The following is a 27,755-nucleotide window of genomic DNA, read 5'->3' as shown; positions in this document are numbered from 1 at the left end:
GTAGCAGAATTGAGCACTAATAACCCTACTTATTTAGTATAATCAGAGTCAAAACTATGGAATTTTACTTTTTATTCCAGTAAAGACCTATAAGCAAAATATTTAGTCTGCTCTCAGAAAAAAGTTCAACTGTCAATAGATGAGTTCAGAACCCAAAGGATATGTTCAAACATATTCTTCATCCTGTGATGTGTCTGGATCACTCAATTTAGCCTCAGGAAATCAGACAGAAATATTTATATTATACAAGCACTGTCTCAAGAAAAATTTCACAGGATGCTCAAAGTTTTCTGATCTTTCAGAGGATGTGCTAGAATACATATTCCACTCATTCCTCCAGCAGATATTTAAGGACATCCTTCGTATCAGGTGCCAGATTAGGTGCTGCTATTACAACATAAAATAAGACACAGTCCTTACCCTCAGGTGGCCTCTAGTCTAGTGGAAGAAACAAATGAAGAAATACAGGCTAGTCTAAGTGCTGAATGAAACAAACCAACCTGGTTACATAGATGTTCCCCCTGCTTTGTGGTGGTGGCTGCCTCAGCTGGGGTGGTGCATTGGTCCTGGACCTAGAACACGGGTGCCTTTCATCTGCACCCAGGATTTCTGCGCCATGTGGTTATACAGAGCTAAATTTCCATCTCCTTCAAGACAAAGGAAAGCTTCCTTGTGAACTTTTGTGTGAATTAAGCACAAATGGAGGGATCGTTGTACTCAGCCATTTCTAATACTACGACTTCAGTTTCCAGAGTTTGGGAGAGGGAGGAGGAAAAGCAGTTCTTGGATTTCATACAACTTTTTAAAGGAGTCAAAGCCTATTCAAATCAACTCGATGTGGAGCCGGCACTGGGCCAAGCCACTCCCCCAGCTCTGCCCCTTCCCTTGATCTTGACCTGCAGGCCCCCTGCCAGGCCCCACGAAGGCTGCCAGTCATTCTGAATTACACAGCAGAATAGCAGAATGGTGCTGGTGGCACCAAAGTGCAGCAAGCAGGGCTCCTGGGAGATGAGACCAAACTTGTTTTTTCTTGGTCCTTAAGCCAAAGCTTCACATTCTGTTGTTAATGTAATTATTTGTTTATTTTTTTGCTGCTCTAGGGGAGTATCTTCAGTACCAATGGTACAGCTGGCCTGTAAGTCACCTTCACGTGAATACCCCAAAAGCCCCCTTTGGACAGGTAATTTAAAAAGTTCCCCCTGACAGGGGCCCCCAGGAGAAGGGCTTGGTGGGCTGAGCTCTGGTGGACTTCAGCCCCATCCACCTCTCCAGGGCAGACAGGATGGCAGCCCTGCATTCTAAGAATTTTATTTTAGCTCCAGAGAATACTATAATTTCTGTATCAAGACAAGGCTGTATTAAAACAATTTCTGTTTAATCTCTTTACTGTGAGATTATAGTCTTCTTCTGTTTACTTTTCTTTATAAAATGCCAAAAGAAGTGTGATTTTTAACATATTTTTAAAACTTACGGAAGTAAAACCTACCTTGCAAATCCTAATGTTCATTTTTATTTTAAGTTCTGCTCTCCCCCTGTGGTTTTTACTCCTACGTTTTAAATGATTATGTTCATACTTTTATCTCATTCTCCTTCCTATTCCTGCCCACCCTGACCCCCCAATTCCGGGGAAAAGGAATCAACTTTACACCAAGTCAAGATTTTAAAGCAGTGTCCTAGGACGCCTTCTGTGCTTCACGACTGTTTGGTAATAAGGCGACCAAGTTTTGATACAGCCAGCCTAGGAGAACATTCCCAGTGGTGCTTCTGGTTGGGTATGCCCTGGGGGAGAGCTGGTCAGACAGAAGGACTTCCAACAGGCACTACTGCTGTTGCCTGAGTGATCCCCAAATCCCAACAGTCCCGATCCCTATTGCATTAGGGAATATTTGCGGTGTACCCAAAGTGCTCCTTAGGGCTGAGTATTTGCTAAGTGGATGTTTTATAATTCCTGGAGACTTCTACCACTGAGCCATAAAACGTGAACCGGCGCGTTGCAGAAGACACAAGGCTAAGAAGCCAGTTCCCGGGGGATAATTAGAGAATGCATTATCAGAATGAGAGTAACTCCCGCTAATCCTGCACTCTGGAATAGATCTGCGAAATTCAGGCGCAGCGCAGGCGGGAGGGCGAGCCGCGATTGGCTGGCACGTAACAGCAGTTGAATAAGCTTTCGTTGAGTGAATGCATGAGCCACGGGGCGGGCCAGCTTTCAGAGGACTTCAGCTGTGACAGTTCCCCTCCTGGCGCACCACTCACCGAGGACTCTCCAGGGGAGAAGGGCTTTTGGGGGGGGAGGAGCAGCCGGCGTGGGGAGGGGAGAGCTGGCGACAACCGGGACAGCGCTGTTGGCCGAGGCGCCCGCCTGCTTTACATAAGGACTGCGATTTGAACGTTGAAGCGTGCTCCCCCAGGTGATGTTACAAACACACCCAAATACAGATCGAGACACACTTAGCGAGCGCTTTCCCCCGGCCAGGGGTAAGCGGAAACGCTTCAAGAGTGCGGCGCTTTTTACGCCTGCAAAGGACGCCCTGGAGTTTTTGGCAGCCTGGGAGCCGGCGGGTGGATTCAGGCGGCTGCCTGGGAAGGGCGGGAGGGGGTCGCCACGACGTCCCCAGGCTGTCCCGGCTCCCCCCCCAACCCCCGACTCCATGAACGCTCGGGATCTCACCCAGAAGTTGGGGCAGACCCAGAGGAGGGGGGCATCTGGTAGAGAGGTAAATGTGGGGTGGGGGAGACAGAGCTGCAGCCGAGAGCAACCAGGGGTCTAACGGGGGAGGGAGGTCTGTAAAAAGACAAAGTGCGGGGCACTGAGCGGCCGCCCAGAGAAGGGGCGAGATCCTAAAGATGTGTTGACAGAGAAGCCAGGAGTCTAAACCCGGGGGGAGTTTGAATCTACGCGGATTGTTTAAGAGGAGAGCTGGTCTTCTGGGAAAAAAGATGCAAGAGAAGAAAAAGTGGAAAAGGTGGCGGGTGCGGCGTGGGGAGCACGGCATCCAGCGCGCCGACGCGGGAGCGGCGAGCCGACACCCCCTTCCCCGGTGCTGGGCGGGCGCGCGGGATGCAGCCGCCGGACCACCTCCCTACCCCCCCCCGCCCCGCCGAACCGGGACCCGCCGGGCGCCCGCAATCCGGCTGCCGAGCCTGCCCTCCCCTCGCGCTGCCCCTCCCCCGCGCCCCCTCCCCGCCGAGCCCAGCAGAGCGCGGAGCCGCCACACCAGCGCGGAGCGAGCGCGGGGCGCGGCGGCGGGGCGCGGCAGGGCCCGGCTGGCCATGGCGCGGGCGGCGGGCGCGCGGGGCCGGCCCCGGCGGCGCGGGCGGTGCGGGCGGTGCGGGCGGTGCGGGCGGGGCGCGCTGCTGGCCTGCGCCGCGTGGACCGCGGGCTGGGTGCTGGCGGCTGCGCTGGTGCTCCGTGCGCACCCGGGCGTCCTCTCCGAGCGCTGCACCGACGAGAAGAGCCGGCGCATCCTGGCCGCGCTGGTAGGTCCCGCTGCCGCACTGCCCCGCGCCGCGCGCCCCGGGGGACCTGGAGCGGGACACCCTCCGCGGGCCCTAGGAGCCCGGGACTCGGGCGCGGCCGTGGCACCCACGGTGGGGGGGTCCGGACACGGTGCGTAGAATGCCCGACGCGCACGACCCGGTCTCCTGAATGCGGACTCTGCCTGGGAGTTCCCTGTGGGTGCGCGGGGCTGTCTCTCCCCATTTCGCCAAAATTGGTCCTTTGTCCCAAGATATTCTTTCTGCCCGACTACCCTCTCGCCGCCCCCTGAGCCCGCGCTCCTCAAGAAAGTTTGCCGGTCTGCTCCGAGTCTCCGGGCAGCCCCTCGGCGCCCGCGTCTCGCGTCGGGCGGCCGGGCTCCGGGTGCTGGGCCAGGACGCGAGCGGGTGCGGGGCTCCGGGCCGGCGGGGACCATACCTCTGCCTCTGGGGTCCCAGTTCTCTCTCTCTGCCGCAGTTCTGTGATTCCAACCTGGGCTGCACCTCGCTGAGCCCGATGCAGAAGGCTAGTCGGGCCCCTGCCACTCTGCGCCCCAAAGCCGCGGCTGTCCGGCGGGCGCGGTCTGTGCGACCCAAGGCAGAGCGCGCTCAGGGGAGCCGAGCTCGCCGCGGAGGCGGTCGAGACCCCCGCGGACCCCTGTCCTGGGATGATGACAGCAGTGTCCTAACAGGGGAGGGCCTGAGTGCTCCTAGCTGGGCCGGGCAGTTAGGGACAGAAAGGAACGCCTGGGCTTGCAGGCTGCTGCGCGCTATGGGCCCAGATGCTCATTAGTTGATTCCAAACGTGGCTGCTCCTTAGTCTTTGTGTTTGGTTCGGGAAATTATCCGCATTAGGAGACTTGAATAAAGGCAGGAATCCACTAAAGGAAAGCCAAGAAAGGGGAAGATCGCGGCAACTACTGTTACATTGATTTAAGTGACTATTCACTTCCTAAAACAGTGACCATCTAAGCGTTTGGTGTGAAAAGTGATCTATTTTCTAAGAAATCTTCAAGGAACCTATGGGAAGTTTTCAGTCCAATTGCTTACATATGGGTGGGCCTTTTGAGATTGTATGTTTTCAAAACGTGAGAGCATAAAAGTTTTAAAGTAAATGATTAGTTTTTTTTTAAAGCGAGATTGAAAAATTAAAGAAATAATGGGAGAAGTGTACAAGCTAAAACGAGTCATATTCCCTAATTGAGTCTGACATGTCATCATGAATTGATCATGATGCAAGAGACACTCATCCTTGATTCCCTCCATCCTATCGATCAATCGTCTATCTACTATCTATCATCTATCATCATCTATCCATGGTTACAATGAAGTTCTATCAAGTTTTCTTTAAGTTGCAAGAGCTCATTGATTTTCTCAGTAACTCCTCTAAAAATTCCTTTCACTTATAAAGATTCTTTTCCCCTCTGTTTTGGGGTGACTGATTGATTAATTACAGTGAACAAAAATTAATAATTTGGCTAGGGTAGAATACCTGTTTGTAAAAATAATGTAATAATCTTTTAGATTAAAATAAAAAACGAACACCATTTTTCATTTACCTTTGGTTAAGTGGGAAAAGGCCTAATGGAAATTAAATAGCCTAATATAATTTAAGTAATTGCTAATCAAAACTTTCCCAGCGTTCCAGCTCATAAATTAAAACCAACTCTGATTAGAGACTCTACCCATGTATCTCCCTGGCAGCGGTGTGGGGTTGGTTTTTAGTCTGACAAAGCTGAAGTGATTGGTTCTGCTTCTGAAGGCTCTCAACCTGGCCTATTGCCAAAAGAATAATTTGAGATATCACGTCTGTCTGTCTTCCTAAAGTTTGTCTGAGGTGGTCTCGGTGAACTGATTTTTTTGGGGAGCGTCATTTGGAAGCCTGTTTGAGGCCGTTGTTTCTCACACGTGCTCAGGACTTGCCCGTCTCTCTCTGTCTACCTTCTCCATCCTGGATCTGTTGATGTGAGTCCCACCCAGCCCCCTGGCTCACTTTTACACTCTAAACTAGAACGAGGTTTGAATACGACCCCAGTCTCCGCAACCCAGACTCTGCTGGGCCCTGGCTGCCGCGCAGAGGCGGGCACTGTGGCCTCCCAGGATGCGAGCTGAATTGAGCTTCTGTCTCTCGGCTCCCCAAGCACTTTCAATTCATCCTGCCCAGCTTTTATCCTTAATAATAAAACTGGCTGTTATTTTTCTGACTGGCCTCCAGACTCTCATTAGCTTTCAGTCTCAACACCAGAGCACAGAAGGAATACTACAGCTGAGCCAAAGGGAGCCCTCCGTCTCCCTGGCAGGGCCAACGGAGTGGTGGTGAACTCCTGCTGGTGTTCCCAGGCCCTCCAGCACGGCGGGCCGGGCGGCATTGCTGGTCTGCAGGGGAGTCTGCAGAGAAAGCCGGGGAGCTGGTTGGGACCTGGGAGTCAGGCCTGCTGGTACCCCCAAGGCCCACCCCACCTCCGGAGGGAGCCCACCACACTCCACACGGCCCTGGAAGAGCCAGCTGGAGTTGTTCTAAAGAGTGAAGCCCTGGGTCTCTGTGCTTTGGGTTCTACTGTAGCTTTTCAGGACATCCCGTAATCCAGACATCCAAACACCCTCGTCGACTTCTCTGTGAGGTTTCCAGAGCCCTGCTTTTGCAGGGAACTGTGTCAGGAGGCTCGCCAGGCTGACGAGTGTGACGCCGTGCTTGATAGTTTATAAGCCTGGCGTGTGTTCTGCAGGCAGAGCACTTCACGCAGCACAGATATGTGTGCTGCGGGTGCCTGTTGATGCTCACTCTGGGCAGGCACTGTGCTCGGGAGTGCTACACGCGTTATTTCATTTAATCCCCTCAACAACCTCTATGAGGTACATGCTTCTACTCTCCCCAGTTTGCAGATGACAAAACCGAGCCCCAGAGAGGTCAAATAACTTGCCCTGATTCACGCAGTTAGTATGTTGTGGGGTCAGGATGCGACCCTGTGCAGTCTGATCGTAGAGACCCTTGACAGTAAGTGGCTTCTTCAATAATGAAAACCCTAAGTAATAACTGGTTCTACTTAACCCTTCCATAGCATAGCATGTTCAAAGCATCTTAAAAATATTCCTACAGATTGTTATTCAGAAAGCTTAACTCCCTTTTGACTAGTTAGGTCTTGATGAGATTTAATTCAGTTGCCTGCATTAGGGATTCATTTTTAATAGGGCAGGCTTATATTTCTTTGCTGTAATAGAAACCCATGGCCTTAATGGGACCAGAGCATCCAGGGCACACACCCAGAAAGATTTTATAGCCGTGAACGACTCTATTTTCCTGAGTGCTTCAGGCATGTTCGTAATGTGTAACTTCTAAGCCATCCAGGGGTCAAGAGGGGTTGTGTGGTGGACTGGCTAATTGCTCTGAGATTCTGCAATGCACAGGGTAACTGCTCGGGGAAGGAATTCCATCGTGTGATATGAATGTTGCTAACCACATAGGAACTTAATGCTCCTTAAAAACAAAAACAAACACACAAAAGAAAACCCAGACCTTAGGCATGACCTCTGAGACCCTGTCAACAGTTTCCTAGACTTGAGTGGACAGGTTTTGTTTTTGCCTGAGAACCATGATACAAGCTGGAGAGATTCTAAGCAACAAGCACTAGGAACGCTTCCTACAAGAACTGGGGAGGCTGGGAATGTGCGTTTCTACATGGGTACACAATCTATAAGAAACAGGAAGCCACTGTGAGGGTAATTAATTTAAAAATGCTAGTTAACTACAATGAGACTTTATTAACTTTTTTTTAAAGTTTATTTTAAAATCTGATACCTGTAGATTTTGTATGCACATACATTTGGGTATGGAAATTTACCTATCTTCAAGCTGGCAGGTAGGTCCTCCCCATATTCAGAGAAAAGTCTGCTAAAGTCTGATTTTAAAAATGGAGTTAAAGTAAATAAACCACTTTTATTGAGCTAAAAATATAGCTATTTCAATAGGACACGCTGCTAATAAAATAATTTCACTATTGTCTCTACTGCAATGCCAATTTTTAATTAGCTTGTAAACTGGTAATTTGTACTTTAAGTTCACTGTTTTTGTTTTTGTTTTTTTCTGAGGGGAAGATTCGCCCTGAGCTAACATCCGTCGCCAATCTTCCTCTATTTTGTATGTGGGTCGCTGCCATAGCATGGCCGCTAATGAGTGGTATAGATCCTCGCCCGGGAACCAAACCCTGAATTATGTTCTGAATTAAGCGCTGAATTAATTTCTAATTCACTAGGCCCCTACTAGGCCATGGGGCTGGCCCCTAAATTCTATGTTTTTTAAATGCTAGATTAAGTCTTTCTCTATGTTTAGTAGGCACAGACTACTAACTAGAAAGATCAACTAAAACACTTTAGACCACTAAAAAGATCCTGCAGACTCATCTAACACTGATGACCAGAATAGCCACAGTGGATGAATTTTACATTCTACATAAGAAGAGAGGAACTGAAATGCCAAAAATACTTCATCGTAAAGGATAACAAAGAGCAGGTCTATAAGAGCTACACTTGTAGGTACTTTTTAGCGCACTAAGTATAGTTTAATGTAAATTATCTCCTATGACAGGCGAGGTAACTGGGGCACTGAGCATTAGGTCATAAACCTGACTCCCCTGGGGCAGCTGGCAGGCCCAGCCGGGGTTCTGGACACCTGGCTCCACTCCCTGCCCTTCTGATGGGACACACTTCGGCCCCACAAGCTGCCAGCCTTACGGGGGGCACACTTATACCTCAGTGTGCTGATCGTCAGGAAAACGGCCCACCCTGTGACTTAGCGGTTAAGTGCGTGCGCTCCACTGCCGGCGGCCCGGGTTCGGATCCTGGGCGTGCACCGATGCACCACTTCTCTGGCCATGCTGAGGCTGCGTCCCACGTACAGCAACTAGAAGGATGTGCAATTAAGACATACAACTATCCACTGGGGCTTTGGGGGGAAAAAAAGGAGGAGGATTGGCAACAGATGTTAGCTCAGAGCTGGTCTTCCTCAGCAAAAAGAGGAGGATTGGCACGGATGTTAGCTCAGGGCTGATCTTCCTCACAAAAAAAAAAAAAAAAGAAAAGAAAAAAACAGCCCCCAAATTAACGTTCCCCTCCAAAATCTATAGGCTGTATGCCAACTTCGATGATTATACCATTGTTCAAAATGTGTTGCAACTCTTGTTTGGAATTGCCTTTCAAATTTGCAGAGGCAAATCTCATATAGATTTCAATTTGATTTCGTAGACGCAATTTTATAGAAAACACTGCTGTGGGAGCCACCAGGAGTGGGGGGTGGCACAGGTGACTCATGTGGATTGTTTAGTGAGAGCTGGGGCAGAGGAGGGAGACAAGAATCCCCACTGGCAGGTAGGTGGCCTCTGGGGAAGGTCGATTTGACCCTTGAGGGTGGGAAACATTTTTGTCAGGTAGAGACATGGGACATGGCAATTTTGATAGGACGCCCCAGTCCGTCACCGCCAGGTGCTAGCCCTGACTTTGGTCTCCACTCCCCTGTCCTGTGTCTGGTTCTCTGAACACACCGCACTGCTTTGCAACTCTGGGTCTTTGTGGAGGTTATTCCCTGCGACAGAACTACCCTCTCCCTCCTTGTCTGCTAGGCAGACTTCCAATTTGTCTTTCAAAATTAGCTCAGACGCATCTCTCCAGGAAGAGGGAAGAAGCTCCCCTCGCCTGCTGCCTCCTAATGACCAGGGCTGGAGAGGGCGGAGGGAACAACTAGTGTTCGCTGAGACACCCAGGTCCTCACACCTGTGACCTTGGTTGACCTTCACAGGTCTCCCGTGACACGGTATCCTCATCCCACGTTACAGACTTGGAAACAAGCTGCACAGCTAGTGAGGGGCAGAGCCCGGAGGCAAACCCAGTCTGGCCCGAAGCCAAGCCTGGCTGTGTTCCTATCTTGCACGAGTCACACCCTGCTGTCATTTGTGAGTTTCGAAGGCAGCCACCTCTGTTCTGTGAACTCCTGGTAACTGTAGTTGGATCGTGGCTCAGCTCACCTACAGCTGGGTTGAGTTCAGAAAATGACATTGTTAATTTGAAGGTGGCCAAGTGTGGCTGAAGCAACAAGGCCCTGCCCATGGCCATTCCCACTCCTGGTGGAATGGAGTGGGCTCCTTGGCCCCCAGGTGCCTCGCATGGCCAGTGGCCGTTTCGGCCGCAGTTCCAGAGGAGGAGAGAAAAGGCCCTGGGCAGTCATAGTTGCGCCCTCCGTGCTCCCCGCTCACAGTGCAGCGGACAGGCCGGGGCCCACGGCTCCCGACTTACCTTCCGCACTGCCCTCCTGGGCCTCCTCTCCCAGCTGCTGCTCCCTTTCTCAGCACGGAGGGATTCTCCCCTCCTCCCACCGGACCAGGTTCTGTCACCTGCTTTTCTTTCTTTTTCAACTCTGTTCTCACGTCATACAAAGGCACTTTTAATTAAATTACAAATGTGCCAACATTCTAAAAACATTTGTGGAATTGAATCAAACCAGTTTGGATATCATACTTAAAGGAGTTTTGGGCTTTATAAGGCAAGAAAAATATTGTTGCATTTTCTTATCAGGTTTATTATAGAGATATGAAGCTATATAAATACCAGATGAAGTAGGAAAAAAATGCAACATGTAAAATGAACACCTCATATGATTTCTATCATTCATGTCTTTTTACTCCTGGTTGTCTCAACCACTTAACCCTTTCATCCCCACCTTACCTCCAAGATTATCCCGAAAGGTGTCAGAGGAGCTTGAATCTGCTGCTATTCTCTTATGAGGGGCAGTGTGGAAGCAGTTCTAGGCAAAGAGAGAGAGTGACTCAAAGGGTCCTGATCCTTTTGACGCTCATTTCATGATTCCCAGCCTTGGAAAGAGGTACCAGGATTGAAAGTAAAAAGATAGCATTTTACCAAAATTTTGTTAAGTTAAATTGTAAGATGAACAGAGCATCAAGTGTATTTAAAACAGTTCATGGGTGTTTAATACAGCTTCATTATGGCTGTTTGTTTTCCAAAGGTAAAGCCAGCCCCAGCAAACAGGATGGCATTCCCGAGCCCCAGGCTCAGGTTCACGACTTGATCTACAGGTCTCCATCGCTCGTGTCTTTGTGCTTGGCCAGTGTGACACCCTGGCCACCCAGTACAATATACTGAGACTGAAAGCCTGCAAAGGAGAAGTGGCTTGTAGGAGACCCCTCAGCAGGAAGCCAGAGGGGTCAGGTCAGGTCAGATGGCTTGGCTTTGGTCTTTTGGGCCGTTGTCCAGTTACTGCCTGAAATGGTCCTGAAAATCCAGATACTTGTTTTAAGAACTGGGAGTATATCTTTTCAATAAGCACTTTGGTAATACGCTTTGAACGATTAGCCTAGAGTATTTAAAAGGCCCACAATCCCTTATGTAACATTTTGGGGCCAGCCATGTTTTGGAATTCATACTTTTTTGGGTGTTAGATAATATGGAGCATATGCCTTATATTTTGTGTATGAGGCAGCACCAGTAATCAAACAAATTAATAATTCTGCAGCAAAATGTATGCAAATTCACACCAAGTTGAATACATTCAGACTATAAATAGCCTCACATCTTTTCAGTTGGGTTTGATACCACATGAGGCCAAGTAAGTCGTGAAAAACTTGTAGTTTTCAGGGGCTGGCCCAGTGGCTCAGTGGTTAAGTCCAGCATGCTCTGCTTCGGTGGCCTGGGTTTGTGGGTTCGGATCCCGGGCACAGACCTACACCACTTATCAGCCATGCTGTGGTGGTGACCCACATACAAAATCTTCCTCAGCAAAAAACAAAAATTGTAGTTTTCAGAGTTTTTTGGATTTTGGAATTATTCATATATCCAGGCATTGGAGGTGCACTTTCCGACTTTAGGGAGCTGCTCATAATCTACTTGGGGTTAATGAGGCTGACCAGCATGAAACAAGCAGAGTCTCTGAACAGCACCTGAGTCATTTAAGGGCAGATCATGATGTCTCGCACTTGAGTAAATCCAATGGCTTCCACATGCTTTTCTCACTGAAACTGTCCAAAAACTGTGCAAAGGAGGCCAATTAGTTGTGATTCAGGGGAGGAATTTGTGGCTCAGAGCAGTCAGGTGGTCTGCTCAGGATGTCACAGCACAGCCAGGGCCAGATCCAAGCTTTCTGGCTCTTGGTCCAATCCTTTACTCTCTGCACCACAGTGCACTGACCATTGCCCCAGCTGGCCATTCAAGGCACTATGTAATAAACAAGGTGGAGTGAAAGAAACACTTGTGGTTTTCCATTTGTCTTATTACCTTATGAGAACTAGATATTATGTCTCTTGTCTCAGGTGCTGTGGAAGTTCTAGGAAGGAAGAGAGGCCTGCATTTGCTGATGTGGAAGGAAGATTCATTTGTGGAGGAAACGGGTGGAGTTATAAAATATGCTGAACCCCTAATAAAAATGGGTCTAGAGGTTTGGGTTTCCTGAAAGAGATAAAAGAGAAAGAATAATAATCCTCCCTTTTACTCTGTTCCACACTAACCTCACCCCCTCCCCTCTCTAGCTGGTCCTTCAGACGGCCTGGCTGGACTCTCTTCTTAGGGACGTTTGTAGTGTGGTGGGGGGTCACCAGGTCCCCTCATGTGGCACCCATCCCAAGAGCCCCAGAAGTTTAGGAGAAATGCCCTGTCTGAGGACTCCTGGATGCCTTCCTCACCACCTACAGGAACCAGACACTCCCTATGCTTCCAGAATCTATTCCGTGGGGTTCCTCTTTTCTGAAAGGCGTCCCTGGTGCGTTCCGCTCTCTTGTCATGCTGGCACTACCAACCATGAGGCCTGTCCCATCTCCTGTTCCCTGTGATGGGTTCTCCGAACCCTATAATCCTCCCAGAGCCTGCTGGCCTTACAGCCGCAGCAGTGTGTGTGGAAAACAGTGGGCTCAGGGAACCCGCTGCGGGAAAGGTGATTACTGTGGTCCCTGCGGCCCCACCGCCTGAGATCTGACTCAGCTGTTCTTGGCCGGGGTTAAAGCCCCCCCCCCGGGGGAACCCTAACCCCTGGCCAGAGTTGAGAACTCCTGGCCTGGCCCAGCCCTTTCTCTGACAGGTGAAGACACTGAAACGCACGTGGCAAAAGGGCATTCCAGGCATCACACAGCTGGCGGGCGCAAGACCTGCTTCTCGCCTCTGGGTGTCCTGATCCTGGAGGCCTGGTCCTGGGCCCGACTGAGTAACAATAAATCTGAGACACTCTTTTAGGTCTTCACTGCATTACTCACTGATCCTGCGAGCCGGCGTGGTTCCCGATTCGTGAGGTTTCTCTCTACAGCTGATTAGAAGCGTCCTGAGCGCAGGGCCCAGCCCTGTCCCCTCTGCCTGCCCCTCGCGTGTTGTGACCGGCTGTCCCCTTCCTTCCAGTGCCGGGACTACGAGGGCGGCGCGCTGGTGGGAGACCTGTGCGAGGACCTGTGCGCGGCGGGGCGGCTGCGCTACCGGCGCTGCCTGTACTACGAGCGCGGCAAGAAGGTGCTGCAGGCCGACTGGCGCGGCCGGCCCGTCGTCCTCAAGTCCAAGGAGGAGGCCTTCGCCAGCTTCCGGCCGCTCAGCCTGCTGGAGGGCCCGGCCGAGGAGGGCGGCCAGGACTTCCCGGAGGCCGAACTCCTGCTGCTGGTGGCCGGCGAGGTGAGGAGCGCGCTGGGCCTGGAGCTGCCCGCCAGCGGCCTGGGCGCGCTGTGGCCGGGGAGGCGCGGCCCGCGCCGGCGCGGCCAGCTGGCCAGCCTGTGGGCGCTGCTCCAGCAGGAGGAGTTCGTCCTCTTCAGCCTACTGCAGGACCTGAGCCGCCACGCCCTGCCCGTGCTGGGCTCCTGCGGCCACTTCTACGCCGTGGAGTACCTGGCGGCCGGCAGCCCCCGCCACAGGGCTCTGTTCCCCTTGGACGGGGCGGCCGGTGCCTCCCCTGGTGGCCGGGGCCAGGCCAAGGCCGTCAGCGACATAGCGCTCAGCTTCCTGGACATGGTGAGCCATTTCGACAACGACTTCTCCCACCGCCTCCACCTCTGCGACGTCAAGCCGGAAAACTTTGCCATCAGGAGTGACTTCACGGTGAGTGGCTCTGGGAGGGCGCATTTCTCAGGTGGAGGACAGGACTTTTGGGTCCGGGTGGTCGTAAATGAGAGGATTTCTGAAATCCTGGGAAAACGCTGTTTTACAACGCTGTTTGTAACGTTGTGCAAGTTTCTAGCCTGGACAACTCCGACCTGCCAAACCACCTCCTTTCAGGGTGTTAATGAGGGAGCTTAAAGAGCGTCTGCCCGTTACACCACCCCAGGAATGGGAACTGTAATGAATGGCCCCTCCGGCAGGAGGCAAAAGGCCAGCGAGGCGAGGTCTGTCCTTCCTCAGGGCTGTTCTGGTTCCTCTAAAGCAGCTCAGCGGCTCCTTAGAGCTCATTTGGGAGAAGCTCTTGCTGAGTGCAGAGACAGTCTTCAGGAGATGAGGAGCCACAGAGGACCATGGGGAGGGATGGCGTTTGGGGGCATTTGTACAATGTCCCAGTTGGGGGACGCTGTTTTCACACTGCCAACGCTCTATGATGATGTGCAACTTTTTCTAATACTTTCTTCCTGGACAAGTTGTAGTTACTTTCCCTTCCGTGGGTAAGACTTCTCGAGGGTCCACTGGAGTTTTGGCGCCTTCTGCAAGATAAAGTCCTGCCCAGATGGGAATGTCTGCCTCTGCACTGCTCTGTAGAGGGCAGGGGAATTTTATCTCCTTCTCTGGGCAGTGCGGGCGTATGCGGAATTACACGAGGTGGAGAAGCAGCAGGAGGGACCTCTGTGTTTTGTTGTAAGATAATCCCCTCCTGCTTCCCCCCAGCTAGGCTAAACCCCAGTGTCAGATTAATGCTACAGTGGTCTGGGTGCCTGGGGTGTCACAGGTGTGGCTGTGTCATTGTCTGGGGTCACTCCCCCTACTGCAACACATCAGCTCTTACACTGCAAGTGCTGGAGGTGAACAGCCAGGCCAGCTTAACTCCAGCCACCTCAGGGGGCTGGTCATTGTAGGGGCTGGCTCATGGCAGAACAATGCTCTTCATCCTTGTTAAAACATAAAGGGACAAAAAGAAGGTACTACTACTGCCAGCCATGGGCTTGCATGGCAGGTGGCGTAGGAATGCCTTCATAAAACAGCCTGAAATCTGGAAAACTAAATTTGCCAACAGTGTAAATCCCTTGCCCAGTCAAGTCTTTGTCACTGTGAATGGCGTTATAGCACCTTGCGCAAACTTTGTCCCAATACCCTGTCCCTGACTGCCCCAGAGGGGCTGATAAGCCAGAGGTGGCTTGAAGTGTGGAAGGGAAAGAGCTGGCAGGTTCCAGAAGGTTCTGGGAAGTTCCAGGAGGATCTGCACGCTGGGCAGCGGGCTCTGGAGGAGGGTCTGCAATACCCTGAGCTCCACGAGACCCCTCCAGATGAGTTGTGAAGGGGAGGGACACCCTAGATTAATCCAGCTTACTTTTTAGAGCTGAGATCCTGGCCCAGGCTTCCCTACTTCGTGAACAGGAAGATTGTGTAATGGCCATGAAGAGCCATTGTTCTCCTCCTCAGAGAAGTCCTGGGGATGCAGCTGCCCTGAGGCTTTGGGAGAGGAGGTGTGGAGGTCCACACACAACTGCTGGCTTTGGGCAGTTACAGGGCCAGTTCTTCTCATCCTTTGATCACTCATTTATTCATGCAGCCAGTATTATGGAGTGTCAGTGAGTGAAACTCAACAGGTGTGGTAAAAGTTGAGGGCGTTATGGGCTGGGCCTAGGAAAGAAAAGCTTTAGAAAGGAGGTGGGGCCAATGGGTCTTCCCCGGGGAGAGGGCAACGTGGGACATCCTGGCTTGCGTGGTCCACCTGAGTTGTGCCTTCCAGCATCTTTCGCACGATAGGCACGAAGTATTTGTTCAATGAGATAATGATCACACTCTTTGACCTACCCCCAAATGGTGCTGTGTGGACTGGCGCCAGAGCACATGGGCCCTCACCTCTGCCTGAGTGCTTGCTCAGGTGAGAATGGGGAGGATTCCACTTGGCTAACCCTGGCGTTATTGACCTTCCTTACAGAAGCTGAGGTTCAAGAAGTTTATGATTTTACAACTTTTAAGTGAAAACCAGCAGTATCAGCATCACCAGAGGACTTGTTAGAAATACAAATTCTCTGACGCCACCCCAGACCTACTGAAACTCTGGGGTGGGACTTGGCGATCTGTGTTTTAAAAACAAGCCCCCAGGTGATTCTGGTGCGCAGTCAAGTTTGAGCACTAGCAAGCTAAGGGACCAGCAGGTGGGTCCTCCCTTTGGCCCCTATTGAGGTGTTGCCCTGGTGGAAGGAGGCAGTGTCCTTCAGGTGACATGGAAGAAGTGACGAGGCGCAGTCATTCACTTTCTCCAGGTCCCCACCTGCAGGTCTTGAGAATTTATCCAGTGGTTGCAATCGAACAACCATTGATGTAGGAAACATCATTAATTCGTGCTCCCAAACTGTTGCCAGGAAGTGCTCCTTCCAAATAGGTGCTGTTTCCTCCTCTAGAGCCGCACTTTTCAGTGGAGAGTGAAATAATTCTCATCTATCCTTTCTAGTCGGATGCCAGGATGAAGTTGGAAGATAATGATATAAGTTAGGTAATTTCACGCAGGAAGAATGTTATGATTCTCCTGATACTATTTAAGAACACTCATGCAGGATTTCTGTTGTGTTGTTACTGTTCTTATTTTAGCTGCATGGAGTCATGCTTACAATAGCTGTAGCCATTCTGTTCCATACATGAAAAATTAAAAAAATAAATCTGGCTCTCCCTGGGAAATGAGAAGGGAACAATTAGAAATGGGAGAGAGAAGTTGCAAGGGGCTGAAATTCCATCTAGGGGCCCAGGGGAAGCTGGGGAGATTGCCAGAAGCTATAGAAAGAAGAGAAGGATCTTGTTGCCCCAATAATAAATTTTAAAGACAATAGATTCTTTAGCATAGCCTCATACATTTTTAGTGTTTTAATCAGTATAAATAATGAAATGAGCTATTACTTTTGGCTAAATAATGAGTTAGGAAAAATTGATGAAAAGGATAATTTCTGTTTGCTGTGCCTGAGTTAGTCATTAGGCAAAGCTCCTAAATAGGGAAAAGTTCCCTGTTCTTTATTTTCATTATTCTCCACATATTTTGAAATAAAATTTTTTTGCTCCTCTGTTTTACTGACTAATCCCCAAGAAACTTGACTGCCTTCTGGCATCAATCCTGAATGAAAACCAAAACCAAAACCCAGGAACGTGCCTCCCAACATCGCATAGAACTGATGAGGAGTTGAACATGGACAAATGAACCCTATTTTGAGATGCTACCCAAGGGGGAAGGAAGGGTGATATTTTGATACCGACCTGTGAAGGCTTGTGAAATGCCACAGACTCCATCAAATTCATCAAATCTTCTAGTAGCTTTATAATACCTTGAAGCTATAAACTGCTTGATTTGGGCAGACTCCAGGTTTTCTCAGGGTTGAGCTTATCTTTTTTTTAATTCAGGTGGTGGTAGAATATCTGCATAATTTAGATGCTAGTCTTATTCTGGTTTTGAAGCTTATTTGGTTTGAAGCCAGGAAGATAAATCTGAAATTCCAGGGAGTCAGTGCGTTCTCATGCTGACAATGGGATTTAGTATTTGATGCTGTTGGATCAGGGTCCACACATATCAACCCTACTTCGAGAACTTTGACGCTGCCATTTGCCCCCACGTTTCAATCAGACCAGCCGGTTGGAAGCCAGTTGACTCAGGTAACAGACACGCCATACACAAACAACTTAGGAACCGTCCACTCCTCTTCACCATCACGCCCACAGACCTGCCCTTTGAGTGTGGTTTACTTTCGTTGCATATAGTCATGGGGACAGATTCTCTGTATCTCGCGGCTTTTATATTCCTGACTCTTGAAGGTCAGAGACCACAGTGGTAAAGCAACGGAGGGAGAGTCAATTCATTTTTAAGACATTTCAGAGATTCTGCTTTTAAAGCTGAAAAAAGATTTAAAATGAAAAGTGACACTTCTAGTTATAGTCCCAAATCGTAGGCTTTCGCTAGTGACAGCAAAGGTCCTTTTTGCAGTTAAACTCTTGCAATATAACCGATGCCAGTTGCTTGTGTAGATAAAACAAGCAGCTCCTGGCACGGCCTGGGCTCCTCCTCCTGGCTGGCAGAGCTCTGGGATCCCTGCTTTCTGCACCACCTGCACCCTCACATGGGAACCCGAGGCGCTGCACAGGCTCCCTCGGTGCTAAGCCCCCGGGGGTCCTTTGGATAACCCTGTGCTGCTTGGGTTACAGGTGGTGGCTATCGATGTGGACATGGCCTTTTTTGAACCTAAAATGAGGGAAATCCTTGAGCAGAATTGCACGGGAGATGAGGACTGCAATTTCTTTGACTGTTTTTCAAAGTGTGATTTGCGAGTCAACAAGTGTGGAGCGCAGCGAGTCAACAGCAACTTGCAGGTGAGCAATGGCTGCCGCACAGGCTGGGGGAGGCCGTGTTCATTCTGGCTGCCTCTGCCTGCCAGTGCTGTAGCATCCTGTTAATGTAGCCGAAGGTCACCCCTTCTGTGGCACCTAGGCTCCATGTGTTCGGTAAGGTCAGGGATGGTGGAGATGGGGTGATCATTTGTTCTTTGTTGTCCACCCCATGGGGTTGTTGGCCGAGTGACCCCACTGGGGTCTAATGGATGGAGTTCCCAGCAAAGCCCCTTACTGGTCTCCCTCCAGCTATGGGGGCTTGGATAGCCGTTCTCTCTGGGTCTAGTTTCTGCATCTGCACACACACTCAGAATGAGCACCCAGAGGCCTATCCACCAAGGATAAGACTGAAAAGAGTACAAAGCAGTCCTGAGAAAGTGGCCAAACCAGAGAGGCTAGACAGACACTACAGTCTGGACAGGCGAGGGGTTGGGGCCAGCAGTGGTCAGTAGAGGGAGAAAGAAACATGTGGCCCAAGTCCAGGAGATCAGCGATAAGTAGGAATGGATGCTGGGTCCAGGCTTTCAGATAGGGTCTAGAGTTAGGGAGATCCCACATGCAGGGCTGATACTCCATCAGTGGGGAAACATCCCTCTTCTTTGGGCAGAAGTTGTCTGCTCTCGGCCCTCACATGAGGCTCTCAGGTGGGTGTGGATTTGGGCTCACAAGTGTTGATTACAACCAGGAAGAGGTCCTGGCAGAGAAGCTGGACTCACTTCCACCACCCCTGGTTGGTGTGACCGCTAATCTATGCTCTTGCCTCGTGCATGCTTTCCGGCTTCTTTATTCTCCTGTCCAACCCACTCCCTAGTCTCACCTCCCTGTAGCCTGTTTCTCCCTCCAGCCCTCCAGCCTGAAAGGCCACTGTGACCTGATGCAGACCTGGTGATATGGACTTGGATGAGAGCAGGCCAGAGCTTGGGGCTGTGTCATGCCATAACGGAGGGCTGATCTCGGGAGACCTGGACAGTTGTGCTGTTAGTCTGGTGGTCCTGGACCAGGCCAGACAAAAGCCTGGGTTGGAAGACCAGCAGGGATGTGGACTTCGGAGGCCTCCCATCCCAGCCTCTTTAACTTAATGTGGACTCACACCCTCGGTGGGTCTGTAATAAAATCTTTCTTCTTCAGCTGTGGGAACAAGATGATTTTCACTAGAGCATCGACTACCTTGTGACCTCATCCCACAAAGTGGAAACACTAACACCTGCCCTTTGCTGCATAATGAGAGACTGAGGTTACTATCTTTAATATATAAAGGGCTCTTACAGATCCATTAAGAGGCAAGGGGCACACACACACAAAATTGGCCAGACAAGAGCACGTAACAAATACACAAGGGATGTATCTTTACGTCTTTACACGAGATAAATCCAAATGGCCAAAGAACCTGGAAAGTTATTTAATCTTGCTCTTCAAAGACATCCAAATTAAAACTCGATGGGAATTTTTCATTTTTTACTATTAAGAATAGTTGTTAAAGTGCTATTAATTAACAGGTGAGACTTCAGGGAAATAGATGTGTCTATATTGTTAACGTGATTGTAAATTTCTCTGCATTTCTACATTCATGCTCTTTAGCTGAGCAATTTCATTTGTGCACATATCTGATTATTGCCTTTGAATAAATTCCTAGGAATGAAATTATACTTTCTTTAAGGATATGAGAAAATATGAAACATTTGTTTAATGAAAAGAATGCAGGTTTCAAATCAGTATTTACCATATCATCCCATTTTTGTTAAGAGTATGTAATTGGAAAGATAGATACCAAAACATCAAAAGCAATTATTTATGGGTGATAGTATTACAGATAATTTTTGTTTTCTTCATCTTTTCTATATTTTATAAGTTTTCTACAGTGGTTATGTATTACTTTCCTAACTTAAAATTTTCCCTGCCTTGCATAAACTGATTGACAGATCAAAGGAATAGAATTTTTAAAATTTCAGAAATAGACCTAATGACGTACGGGCATTTAGTATGTGATAGAGGTGGCATGCAGGCCAGTGGGAGGAAAGCTAGGTTATATAGTGGCTGGTGCTAGTAAACTGGGTAGCCAGGCACAACAAATTAACTCCTATCTCACTCCTTACGTCAAACTAAATTCCAGATGGCTCAAATACATATGCATAAAAAAGTGAAATCCTAAATGTACCAGAAAAAACCTGGGAGAATTTAAAGTATGCCAGAATAAGAGAGTCCTTTCTAAGTATGGAATAAAGCTCAGAGGCCATAAGAGGAACAATTGACAAATTTAATTATCTTAAAAAACCCACATGGTAATCACGAAATTACAAAAAATATGAGCAAATTTAAAAGTTAAATGAGAAGATTGGCAAAATATTTGCAGTTGCTCTTACAGATCAGGAGAGTAGAGGATAGAGAGGCTCTTAGCCTCCAGAGGCTGAGGCTCAGAGTGGGTCCCCCAGGATTGTTTTTGGCCCACCAGAGCTTCTTTGCCATGGCTACCCCACATCCCAGGGGCAGCGTCTAGTGATGGGTCAGTGGGGGCAGGGCCATATGCAAAGCCCAGCCTGCTGGCCTCAATAAGAAACCGCTCTGCAAGCCATCCCAGCACCAGAAGTTTACCTTCTCCTGCAGTCCCATGGAGGTGTGGTCCCCGGGCACACCCCTCAATAAATCCTTGCATGCAAACCTCCATCTTAGAGGCTGCTCCCCAGGAAACCAACCTAAGCAAGGGGCTAATATCCTTAAGATATAAAGAGCATCTACAAATTAATATGAAAAAGGCTGACAATCTGATAGAAATGTGGGCAAAGGATATGAACTTGACCATTCACTGAAAAGGAAGCACAAATAGCTTTCAACCTGACTGATAAGAAAAAAAATGCAAATGAAACCATTTTCACCTATCAGTTGGCAAAACTGAAAGACAACACGTGTTGGCGAGGGCATGGGGGAAACAAGCACTATTATCGTACGTTGCTGGGAGAGTAACTCGGTACCACTTTTATGGGGTCAGTTTGGCAATATCTATCAAAACAAAAAACCCATCTGCCCCTTGGCCCAGAACTTCCATTTCTAGAAATTTAGTCACGTGTGCAAAATGAAAATGATATATATGTAAGATATTTATTGTAGTGTTGTTCATAATAGCAAAAGTTAGTAAACAACCTAAATTTCTATCAATAGGAAACGAGTTAAATGACTTATGATACATTCATACATTGGAGGTGCAGCTCTTAAAACAAATGGAATATCTTGTAAGAATTGATGTGGAAGGCTCTGCCCAATATTTGGTTAAGTGAGATGGCAGCTATAGAACAGTGTGTGTAATGCACTGCCATTTGTGTAACATAAAAGGAAAAGGAAATGCGCTTGTAGGCTCATGTATGGGTAGACTCTCCAGAACGATATTCAAGGAAGCAGTTGCCTCTCAGAGCTGGGAGCTGCGTGTCCGGCTGTCAGGAGTGGGATGGAGACTAAGATTACGGTCTATCTTTCAGGACGTTTGAAATTTTTGCACATGAAATACATTATCAATTCAAAAAATAAGAGAATTTGTTTTTCAAATGAATCCTCACCCTGGAAAAGTCCTGCAGGCACTGGAAAACAGAAGTTAAAGTTATTTGTCCTCTGTGAAACAGTAGCTCTGTAAAATTGAGGCGTTTGCTAAGTGAGTCTAATATAAAGTGTGATAGAGAAAAGTAAAGCTCTGTAATTATGCAGCTCCCAGTCCAGTTCTCTCAACAGGGAGGAAACTATGAAAGATGTAAAACAAACAACATGTTTAAATTGAGAATTTAAAGAGATTTTCAACATTAGTGAATTTCATACCTTATTAGAATTAAAGGCTGTGAGAGAGTGGCTTACTTTTTACCTCTGCTCCTACAATACATTTCAAGGGCTCCTTAAAAGAGCCTTCTGTCTACAGCCTTTCTCTTCCAATATACCTTTCTCATGAGCCTCAAAGTGCTGTTACATTTGCATACTGTTTCTCCCCAACAGGTCATTTGACCCTCAGGACAACCCTGTGAGGTGGTTATCACTGTTACTGTGACCACTGGGGGGTAAAGCCCAGCCTCAGCAGTGTGGTGGCAGAGTGAGGCTGGCTGCCCTCAGATCCACCAAGGGGCCCACTCCTTATGCAGCTGTTACTGCCTGTGACTTTCTGCTCCCTTTTCTCTTCAGAGATGTATTCAGTCCTTTCTGAAGTGTCACCCAGCACTTTCCCCATCTGCTCTGAGGCTAGAAATGGAATTTTCTACCTCACACTGAGGTAGCCTTCTCCTCTCTGAGGCAGTTTATTCATGGTGCCGAGCAGTTTAAGTTCCAGAAGGAAAGGTGCTTTTTAGACTCAAAGGATCTCTGTGGTCCCCACCCTGAAGAACCTGGGGGATGTGGGAGAAACACAACGTCTGTTGAAGAACTAGTTGCTGGGGAAGCTTTCAAGGGTGATTTGCTGCCCTGAACTAACCGCTCACCATCCTTCCCTCAGGTCATCTGTGACAAAATATTCCGCCACTGGTTTGCCTCCACTCTCAAGAGCTCTGCCATTTCCTTCCAGCTTCAGCTGCAGTTACGGGAGGCGGTGCAGGAATGCGCAGACCCAGGGGGCCTGGCTGGGAACCCCCAGAGAGCAGCCCCCAAGGTGTTCTGGAAGCTTCAGCGCCTTCTCCGGGCCACGCTGAGGGAACTGCAGGAGGCAGAGAAGGCCACACCTGGCCTTTAAAATGCTCACAGGGAGAGGTGACTTTTGATCACTTTCCTCTGCGGTGTTTTAAAGAGGAGACACAGTCACTACGCAGGTGCCTGACCTCTGAGATGTATGGCCTTCTGAGCACGGAGTCCTTCATGCTGTTCCAGTCCACGGCAGCTGCTGTGACATGTGCCTCCTTCTCTCCCCTTCCGGCTCGATTTGCTCCTGTCTGAAGATACCATCCTGGCCTCTGACCTGTCACCCCTTTTAAAATGACATGAGGACGAGGGGTACAGAGCGTTTTACTTTCGGGGGGCTCTCAGTCAGAAAACAGCACAAATCCCAACATGCACTTCTCTCTGAAGAAAGCGTGTGTGCTTGGCTGTCAGACAAGAGGGTTCCAGTTGTTCTCCCTGCAAATCGTCACCAGGTTAAAAAACGTGCAAGTGTGTGCGCATGAGTGGGTGTGTGTGCTCACATGTGTGATTAAATGTGTGCGGGGGGCCGGCCTGGTGGCGCAGGTGGTTGAGTGCGCGCACTCCGCTGTGGCGGCCTGGGGTTCGCCAGTTCGGATCCCAGGCACGCACCAATGCGCTGCATGTCAAGCCATGCTGTGGCGGTGTCCCATATAAAGTGGAGGATGACAGACATGGATGTTAGCCCAGGGCCAGTCTTCCTCAGTAAAAGGAGGATTGGCAGATGTTAGCTCAGGGCCGGTCTTACACACACACACAGACACACAGACACACACACACAAAAGTATGTGCACATGACTGAGTGTGCACACGAGAGTGTGTGCAAGACTGGGAGTGGTATGAGTGTGTGAGCATGCATGCCTAGGTGAGCATGTGGGTGTGAGCAAGTGAGTGTGTGAGGCGTGTGTGTGCTTTGGGGTGGGGGAAGGTGGATTCTCCAGCCTGTCCTCTGGGACAGCTGGCCTAGCTAGCCAAGAAGAGCTCCTTTTCTTTTGGAATTGAATACAATAAAAAACAAAAGTTGCATCTTTAGGAAATGTACTTTGTATTGGAGAGCACGTGTAAGGAGAGCTCATAGTACGTTCCGTTTGGAGGAATCCACTGATGTTATGGATTGTGCTGTAGGGAGCACGTGACCGCCTACCGCAGTACGTCTTCCTTCAGAGCAGGGGATTGTAGGTTTGCTTAACGCTGTGTCGTCTTGCCACTCCAGGATATAAAGTCAAGTGAGTGCCGAGGTCGGTGGTGACTATAGGCAGGGTCGGAAGCCAGTGCCTTTCTGTCATGGAATGAAGACCGAGTCGTAGGCATCGTGCCTCACTTTGGCAGATTTGCTTCTCAGTGGAGTTCCCGAGGAAGCTTTTCTGCACGAGACAAATCACGAAGGAAGCCGCCTTCTGGTCACGCGCCGGGAAAGGCAGATGAAACCTCGCGGAGCCAGCCAGGCGTCCACTTGGAGGGAAGTCGTTTCTGCTGCACATCTGGGAGACGGTGAGTGGCTCCACAGATCACCACTGGTCGCCTCTGCGGACTCACGCTCCAGGGGAAAGTGAGAGAGACGCCGAGAGAGGATGAGGACACGATGTCGATGGTTTATAGATCGGAGAGGGCAAATTAATCTGAAGTTTGAAAAAATCACAAACTGACAAATTCCACGCTATTTCTCTTCTCCTTGCCCAACACCTGTCTGGTCCAGACAATGGGAATTTGCCTTTTTTGGGTCCTTTGGGTGCATTTCTCCAGGCCATGCCCCGGGTCTGCACCTCGGCTCACTCTGAGGAAGGACGCGTGAGGGGTGGAATAATCTCTCAATTCTGCGTCCCCTGAGCGCTGTTGTTCGCAGGCCCACGGAGACCTGCTCTTCCCATCCCCTTGCCCGTCACCACTGGCATTTTCCAAATGACAATTTCACAAAGGTGCCCTCTAATCATATGTATGAACGACTCAGTTTGCAATTGTATTCTTTGGCAGGAAGCTAAAAAACCCATGTCAGTCACTCTTGTGGCAGAAGTAAATTAAAACTAAAGTTTGATGCACTGGCCTCAGACTAGTAGATTCTAAAAGAAAAGCGAGTTGGCTTTTGTCCGCTGGCGGAGGCCCCCGTTTTGCCAGAGCTGGGCTGTGCGCGTTGTTTTCTGCCGTGGTGAGGGTCTCATGGAAGCTCGGGAACCCTCCGGTCAGGTTTCCTTGAAGATGGTTGTGAAAGAGAGGGCCAGGGGCGGGGAGCTGGCTGGGACTTTGCCGTCTGTGCACTTAAAACAGTTGGCTTTTGCATTGTGAGGGCGAAGGGGACCCACGCGGGTTGGCCCTGGGGTTACAGCCCTTCGCGAGCACTGGCTCTGAGCTGACTGGCCAGCAGCAGAGCTGGCTCCGGAAAGGGAAAAGGTCCATTTTCGTTTCGACCAGAACAGAGACAAATGTGTCTGTTTCTCGTGGAGACTATGCAATACGTAATTACCTGACACAATAGTGTTTTTATTGTTGAAAGGGAGCGGTTTTATCCCTCTCCCCTTGTGTTTGACCACCCCGTCGCACACACACTCACACGTGAGCGCACACACACACATGCCCCTTTCCCATCCCGCCAGGAGAATTCCCTTTACGGCAAGGTCTCTTAAACTATCTGCGGTCAAGTTCAGTTTTTGTTTTTTTCAAATCCGTCCAAAATAATACTTTTGTATAATACAATAAATGAACACTGTTGATTCAGTATTTAATATTTTTAATGTGACAAGTGAGATTGTTTCTGCTTATCTGATTGAGCAACCACCCTCCTCACAGGGGAAAATGTCTCCCTAAATGCTATGTTTCGTTGTGATAACACGCATAGTAGACAAAACACCCTCAGAGATATGTTGACAGGAATCCAAGAGGAGATTATAAAGTAAACTCAGCAAGCACAGGCTGTTCTTTCTTAAGTTTTATCCAAATTGAAGCAAGTAGTGCTTTATTCATCTCCAATCTTTCATCAGAAGTCAATTTTCACAATTTATCTTCATAAATTGTAGTTAAAATTATCTTTTGATGAAACAATTTCAGATTTTTGCCCTTTTGGATTACAGTTGACAAACGTTAACTACACGGAAAGTGTAGGTGGCTCAGTCCACGTGCTACTGACCACGTGATACGTGAACTGGTCAACAAGGAGCTGGACATCGGGCAATGTCACATGGCTACAATCATTTCTGAACTCTCCTCTCAATCCTCACTTTCTCACAGGAAGTGAGTAGTAAGCAGTTCGTAGATGCACCACGTCCAAGAAGTCCTCCAGGCTTGCCTCCCATTGGTCCTGCCCATGCTCGGCACCAGCCTGCCCAGCCATCTGGGAACGCCCAGGATGAATGCCCAGGATGTTAACTTAAATTGTTGGAAAAGCAGCTATTTTTAAAACTTGATTTGGAAACTTCGTTTGAGCAGCTGGGGGTGGGGCAGTTTAGCTGGAAATTTCGGAAACCAATGACCATATAAAGTGTGATATTTACTGTGCTGGCACCCCACAGTTGGTAAACAAATGCCGTATGCTCATGACATATGTGATTTGTCTGATCTTTTGGGTTCTGAAACCTGTGTTGAAGGCTTTGATACCTGACGTGGCCTTCATCCTGCTCCTTGTGTCTTTGTAGTGGAGTGTGCTTCATTCCTCGCACAAGTTGCTGAGGCCAAGCTTCTCAAGAAATCCCAGGGAAACACGTCAAGAGCAGTGCAACCGTGTGTACTGGGCCCCCTCTGAGCTTCTTGGTGCGCCAACTGCTATGATCAGGAGGTGGTTTTTCTTCCCGCCTTCGGAGGCATCTCCAGGCTTCAGGAACATGCCCGCCCCCCTCTGGGCCTCTTCCTCAAGCTGCCCTGGGTTCAGCCTTGTCTCTTTCCTCTCCCAAAGCCGCCAGCATCCGCTGTATTTCCCCTGGTCTGGTGGGTCCAGGCATGGATCTGAGATAGACATCTGAAGTTCTATCTCAGTAACACCATTTATCAGTTTTGTGACATGGGCAAGTTACTCAACCCCTCTGTGCCTTAGTTTCCCCATCTGTAAATGCATTAGTGATTGTAATTCCTTATCTCAGGGGGTTGTGGTGAGGATTAAATGAGGCAGTGCATGGAAGTGTGGGATACCCCGAGAGCTCTGTAACTGAGGGGACGATCAATAGTCTTAAGCCCCAAGATTGGCTTTGGTAGAAGATCGTCTTTGGCTTGGTAGAAGATTGTCTCTCCTGCTTCTCTCCCTGCCTTCTCACTGTCTCTTAGACTCCGTCTCAGCTTAGGCTCTTTCCCACTTTTGTCTAACGACCTAACACTGTGCCGACAGTCCCCAGCCCCGTCCCTCCTGAGGCCATGTCACAAGGTGAATGCTAACACAGGGCTCCTCAGTGGAGGGGCCTGGGCCCGCCTCGTGTCTAGGGGAAGCAGAACCGCGGGTGGGCCCAGGGGTGTCTTTTTATCCACCTCCGAGGGAGATTCTGATGCACATCACATGTCTGGAAGCTGGTGGAGAGCTCCTGTTCTGGACTGCATGTTTGTTTCCCCTCAGAATTCGTGTCGGAATTGTTACCTCAATGTGATGGTATTTGGAGGTGGGGCCTTTGGGAGGTGATTAGGTCGGGAAGGTGGAGCCCGAATCATGGGATTGGGGCCCTGATAGGAAGAGGCACGAGAGGGCTAGTGCCTCACCTCGTCTCTCCCTCTCTCTGTCTCTCCTGTCTCTCCTTGCAAACCAGGAAGAAAGCTCTCACCAGGAACCAAACCGGCCGGCACCTTGATCTTGGACCTTTAGCCTCCTGACTGTGAGAAATAAACGTCTGTTGTCCATAAGCCACCCATCTGTGGTCTTTTGCTGTAGCAGCCAGAGCTGAGTCAGACGGCTTCCCTGCCCTCGACCCTGCCCCAGAGCTGTGGGCTCCAGTGCAGGTGTGCCTGGCCAAGAGCCTTCCAGGGTGTGAGCTGAGCAAAGGCAGAGCTGCCAGCATCACTGACTCCCACTTAACCCCCAGCAGCCACGGTGCCTCCTGAGCGGAGGCAGCAGCAACCTGCTTGCTGTAAATGTCGTCGGCCGTGAAGAAAAGAGCCAGCTGCTCCCAGGAAATCTGGGCTCAGAGGGAGGGTTTGCCTGCAGGAATGTTCTCCCTGTCACCTCCTTGGCCCCG

At 49.5% G+C, this 27,755-nt stretch overlaps 1 protein-coding gene across 1 annotated transcript; it reads left to right on the top strand.

Annotated features, from left to right (window-relative positions):
- The first annotated feature begins 3,273 nt into the window (after positions 1-3,273).
- On the top strand, positions 3,274-22,974 carry DIPK1C (divergent protein kinase domain 1C). Its single transcript, XM_058557306.1, has 4 exons — positions 3,274-3,480; positions 12,859-13,542; positions 17,797-17,961; positions 22,439-22,974. Exons 1-4 carry the CDS (start codon positions 3,274-3,276, stop codon positions 22,670-22,672), a joined length of 1,290 nt encoding a protein of 429 aa, XP_058413289.1. The 3' UTR covers positions 22,673-22,974.
- The last annotated feature ends 4,781 nt before the right edge of the window (positions 22,975-27,755 follow it).

This window comes from Diceros bicornis, chromosome 16, assembly GCF_020826845.1.
Source record: "Diceros bicornis minor isolate mBicDic1 chromosome 16, mDicBic1.mat.cur, whole genome shotgun sequence".
Lineage (NCBI taxonomy): Eukaryota > Metazoa > Chordata > Mammalia > Perissodactyla > Rhinocerotidae > Diceros > Diceros bicornis.
The sequence above is the reverse complement of the archived record's forward strand: the minus strand, read 5'-3'. Positions and strand labels throughout refer to the sequence as shown.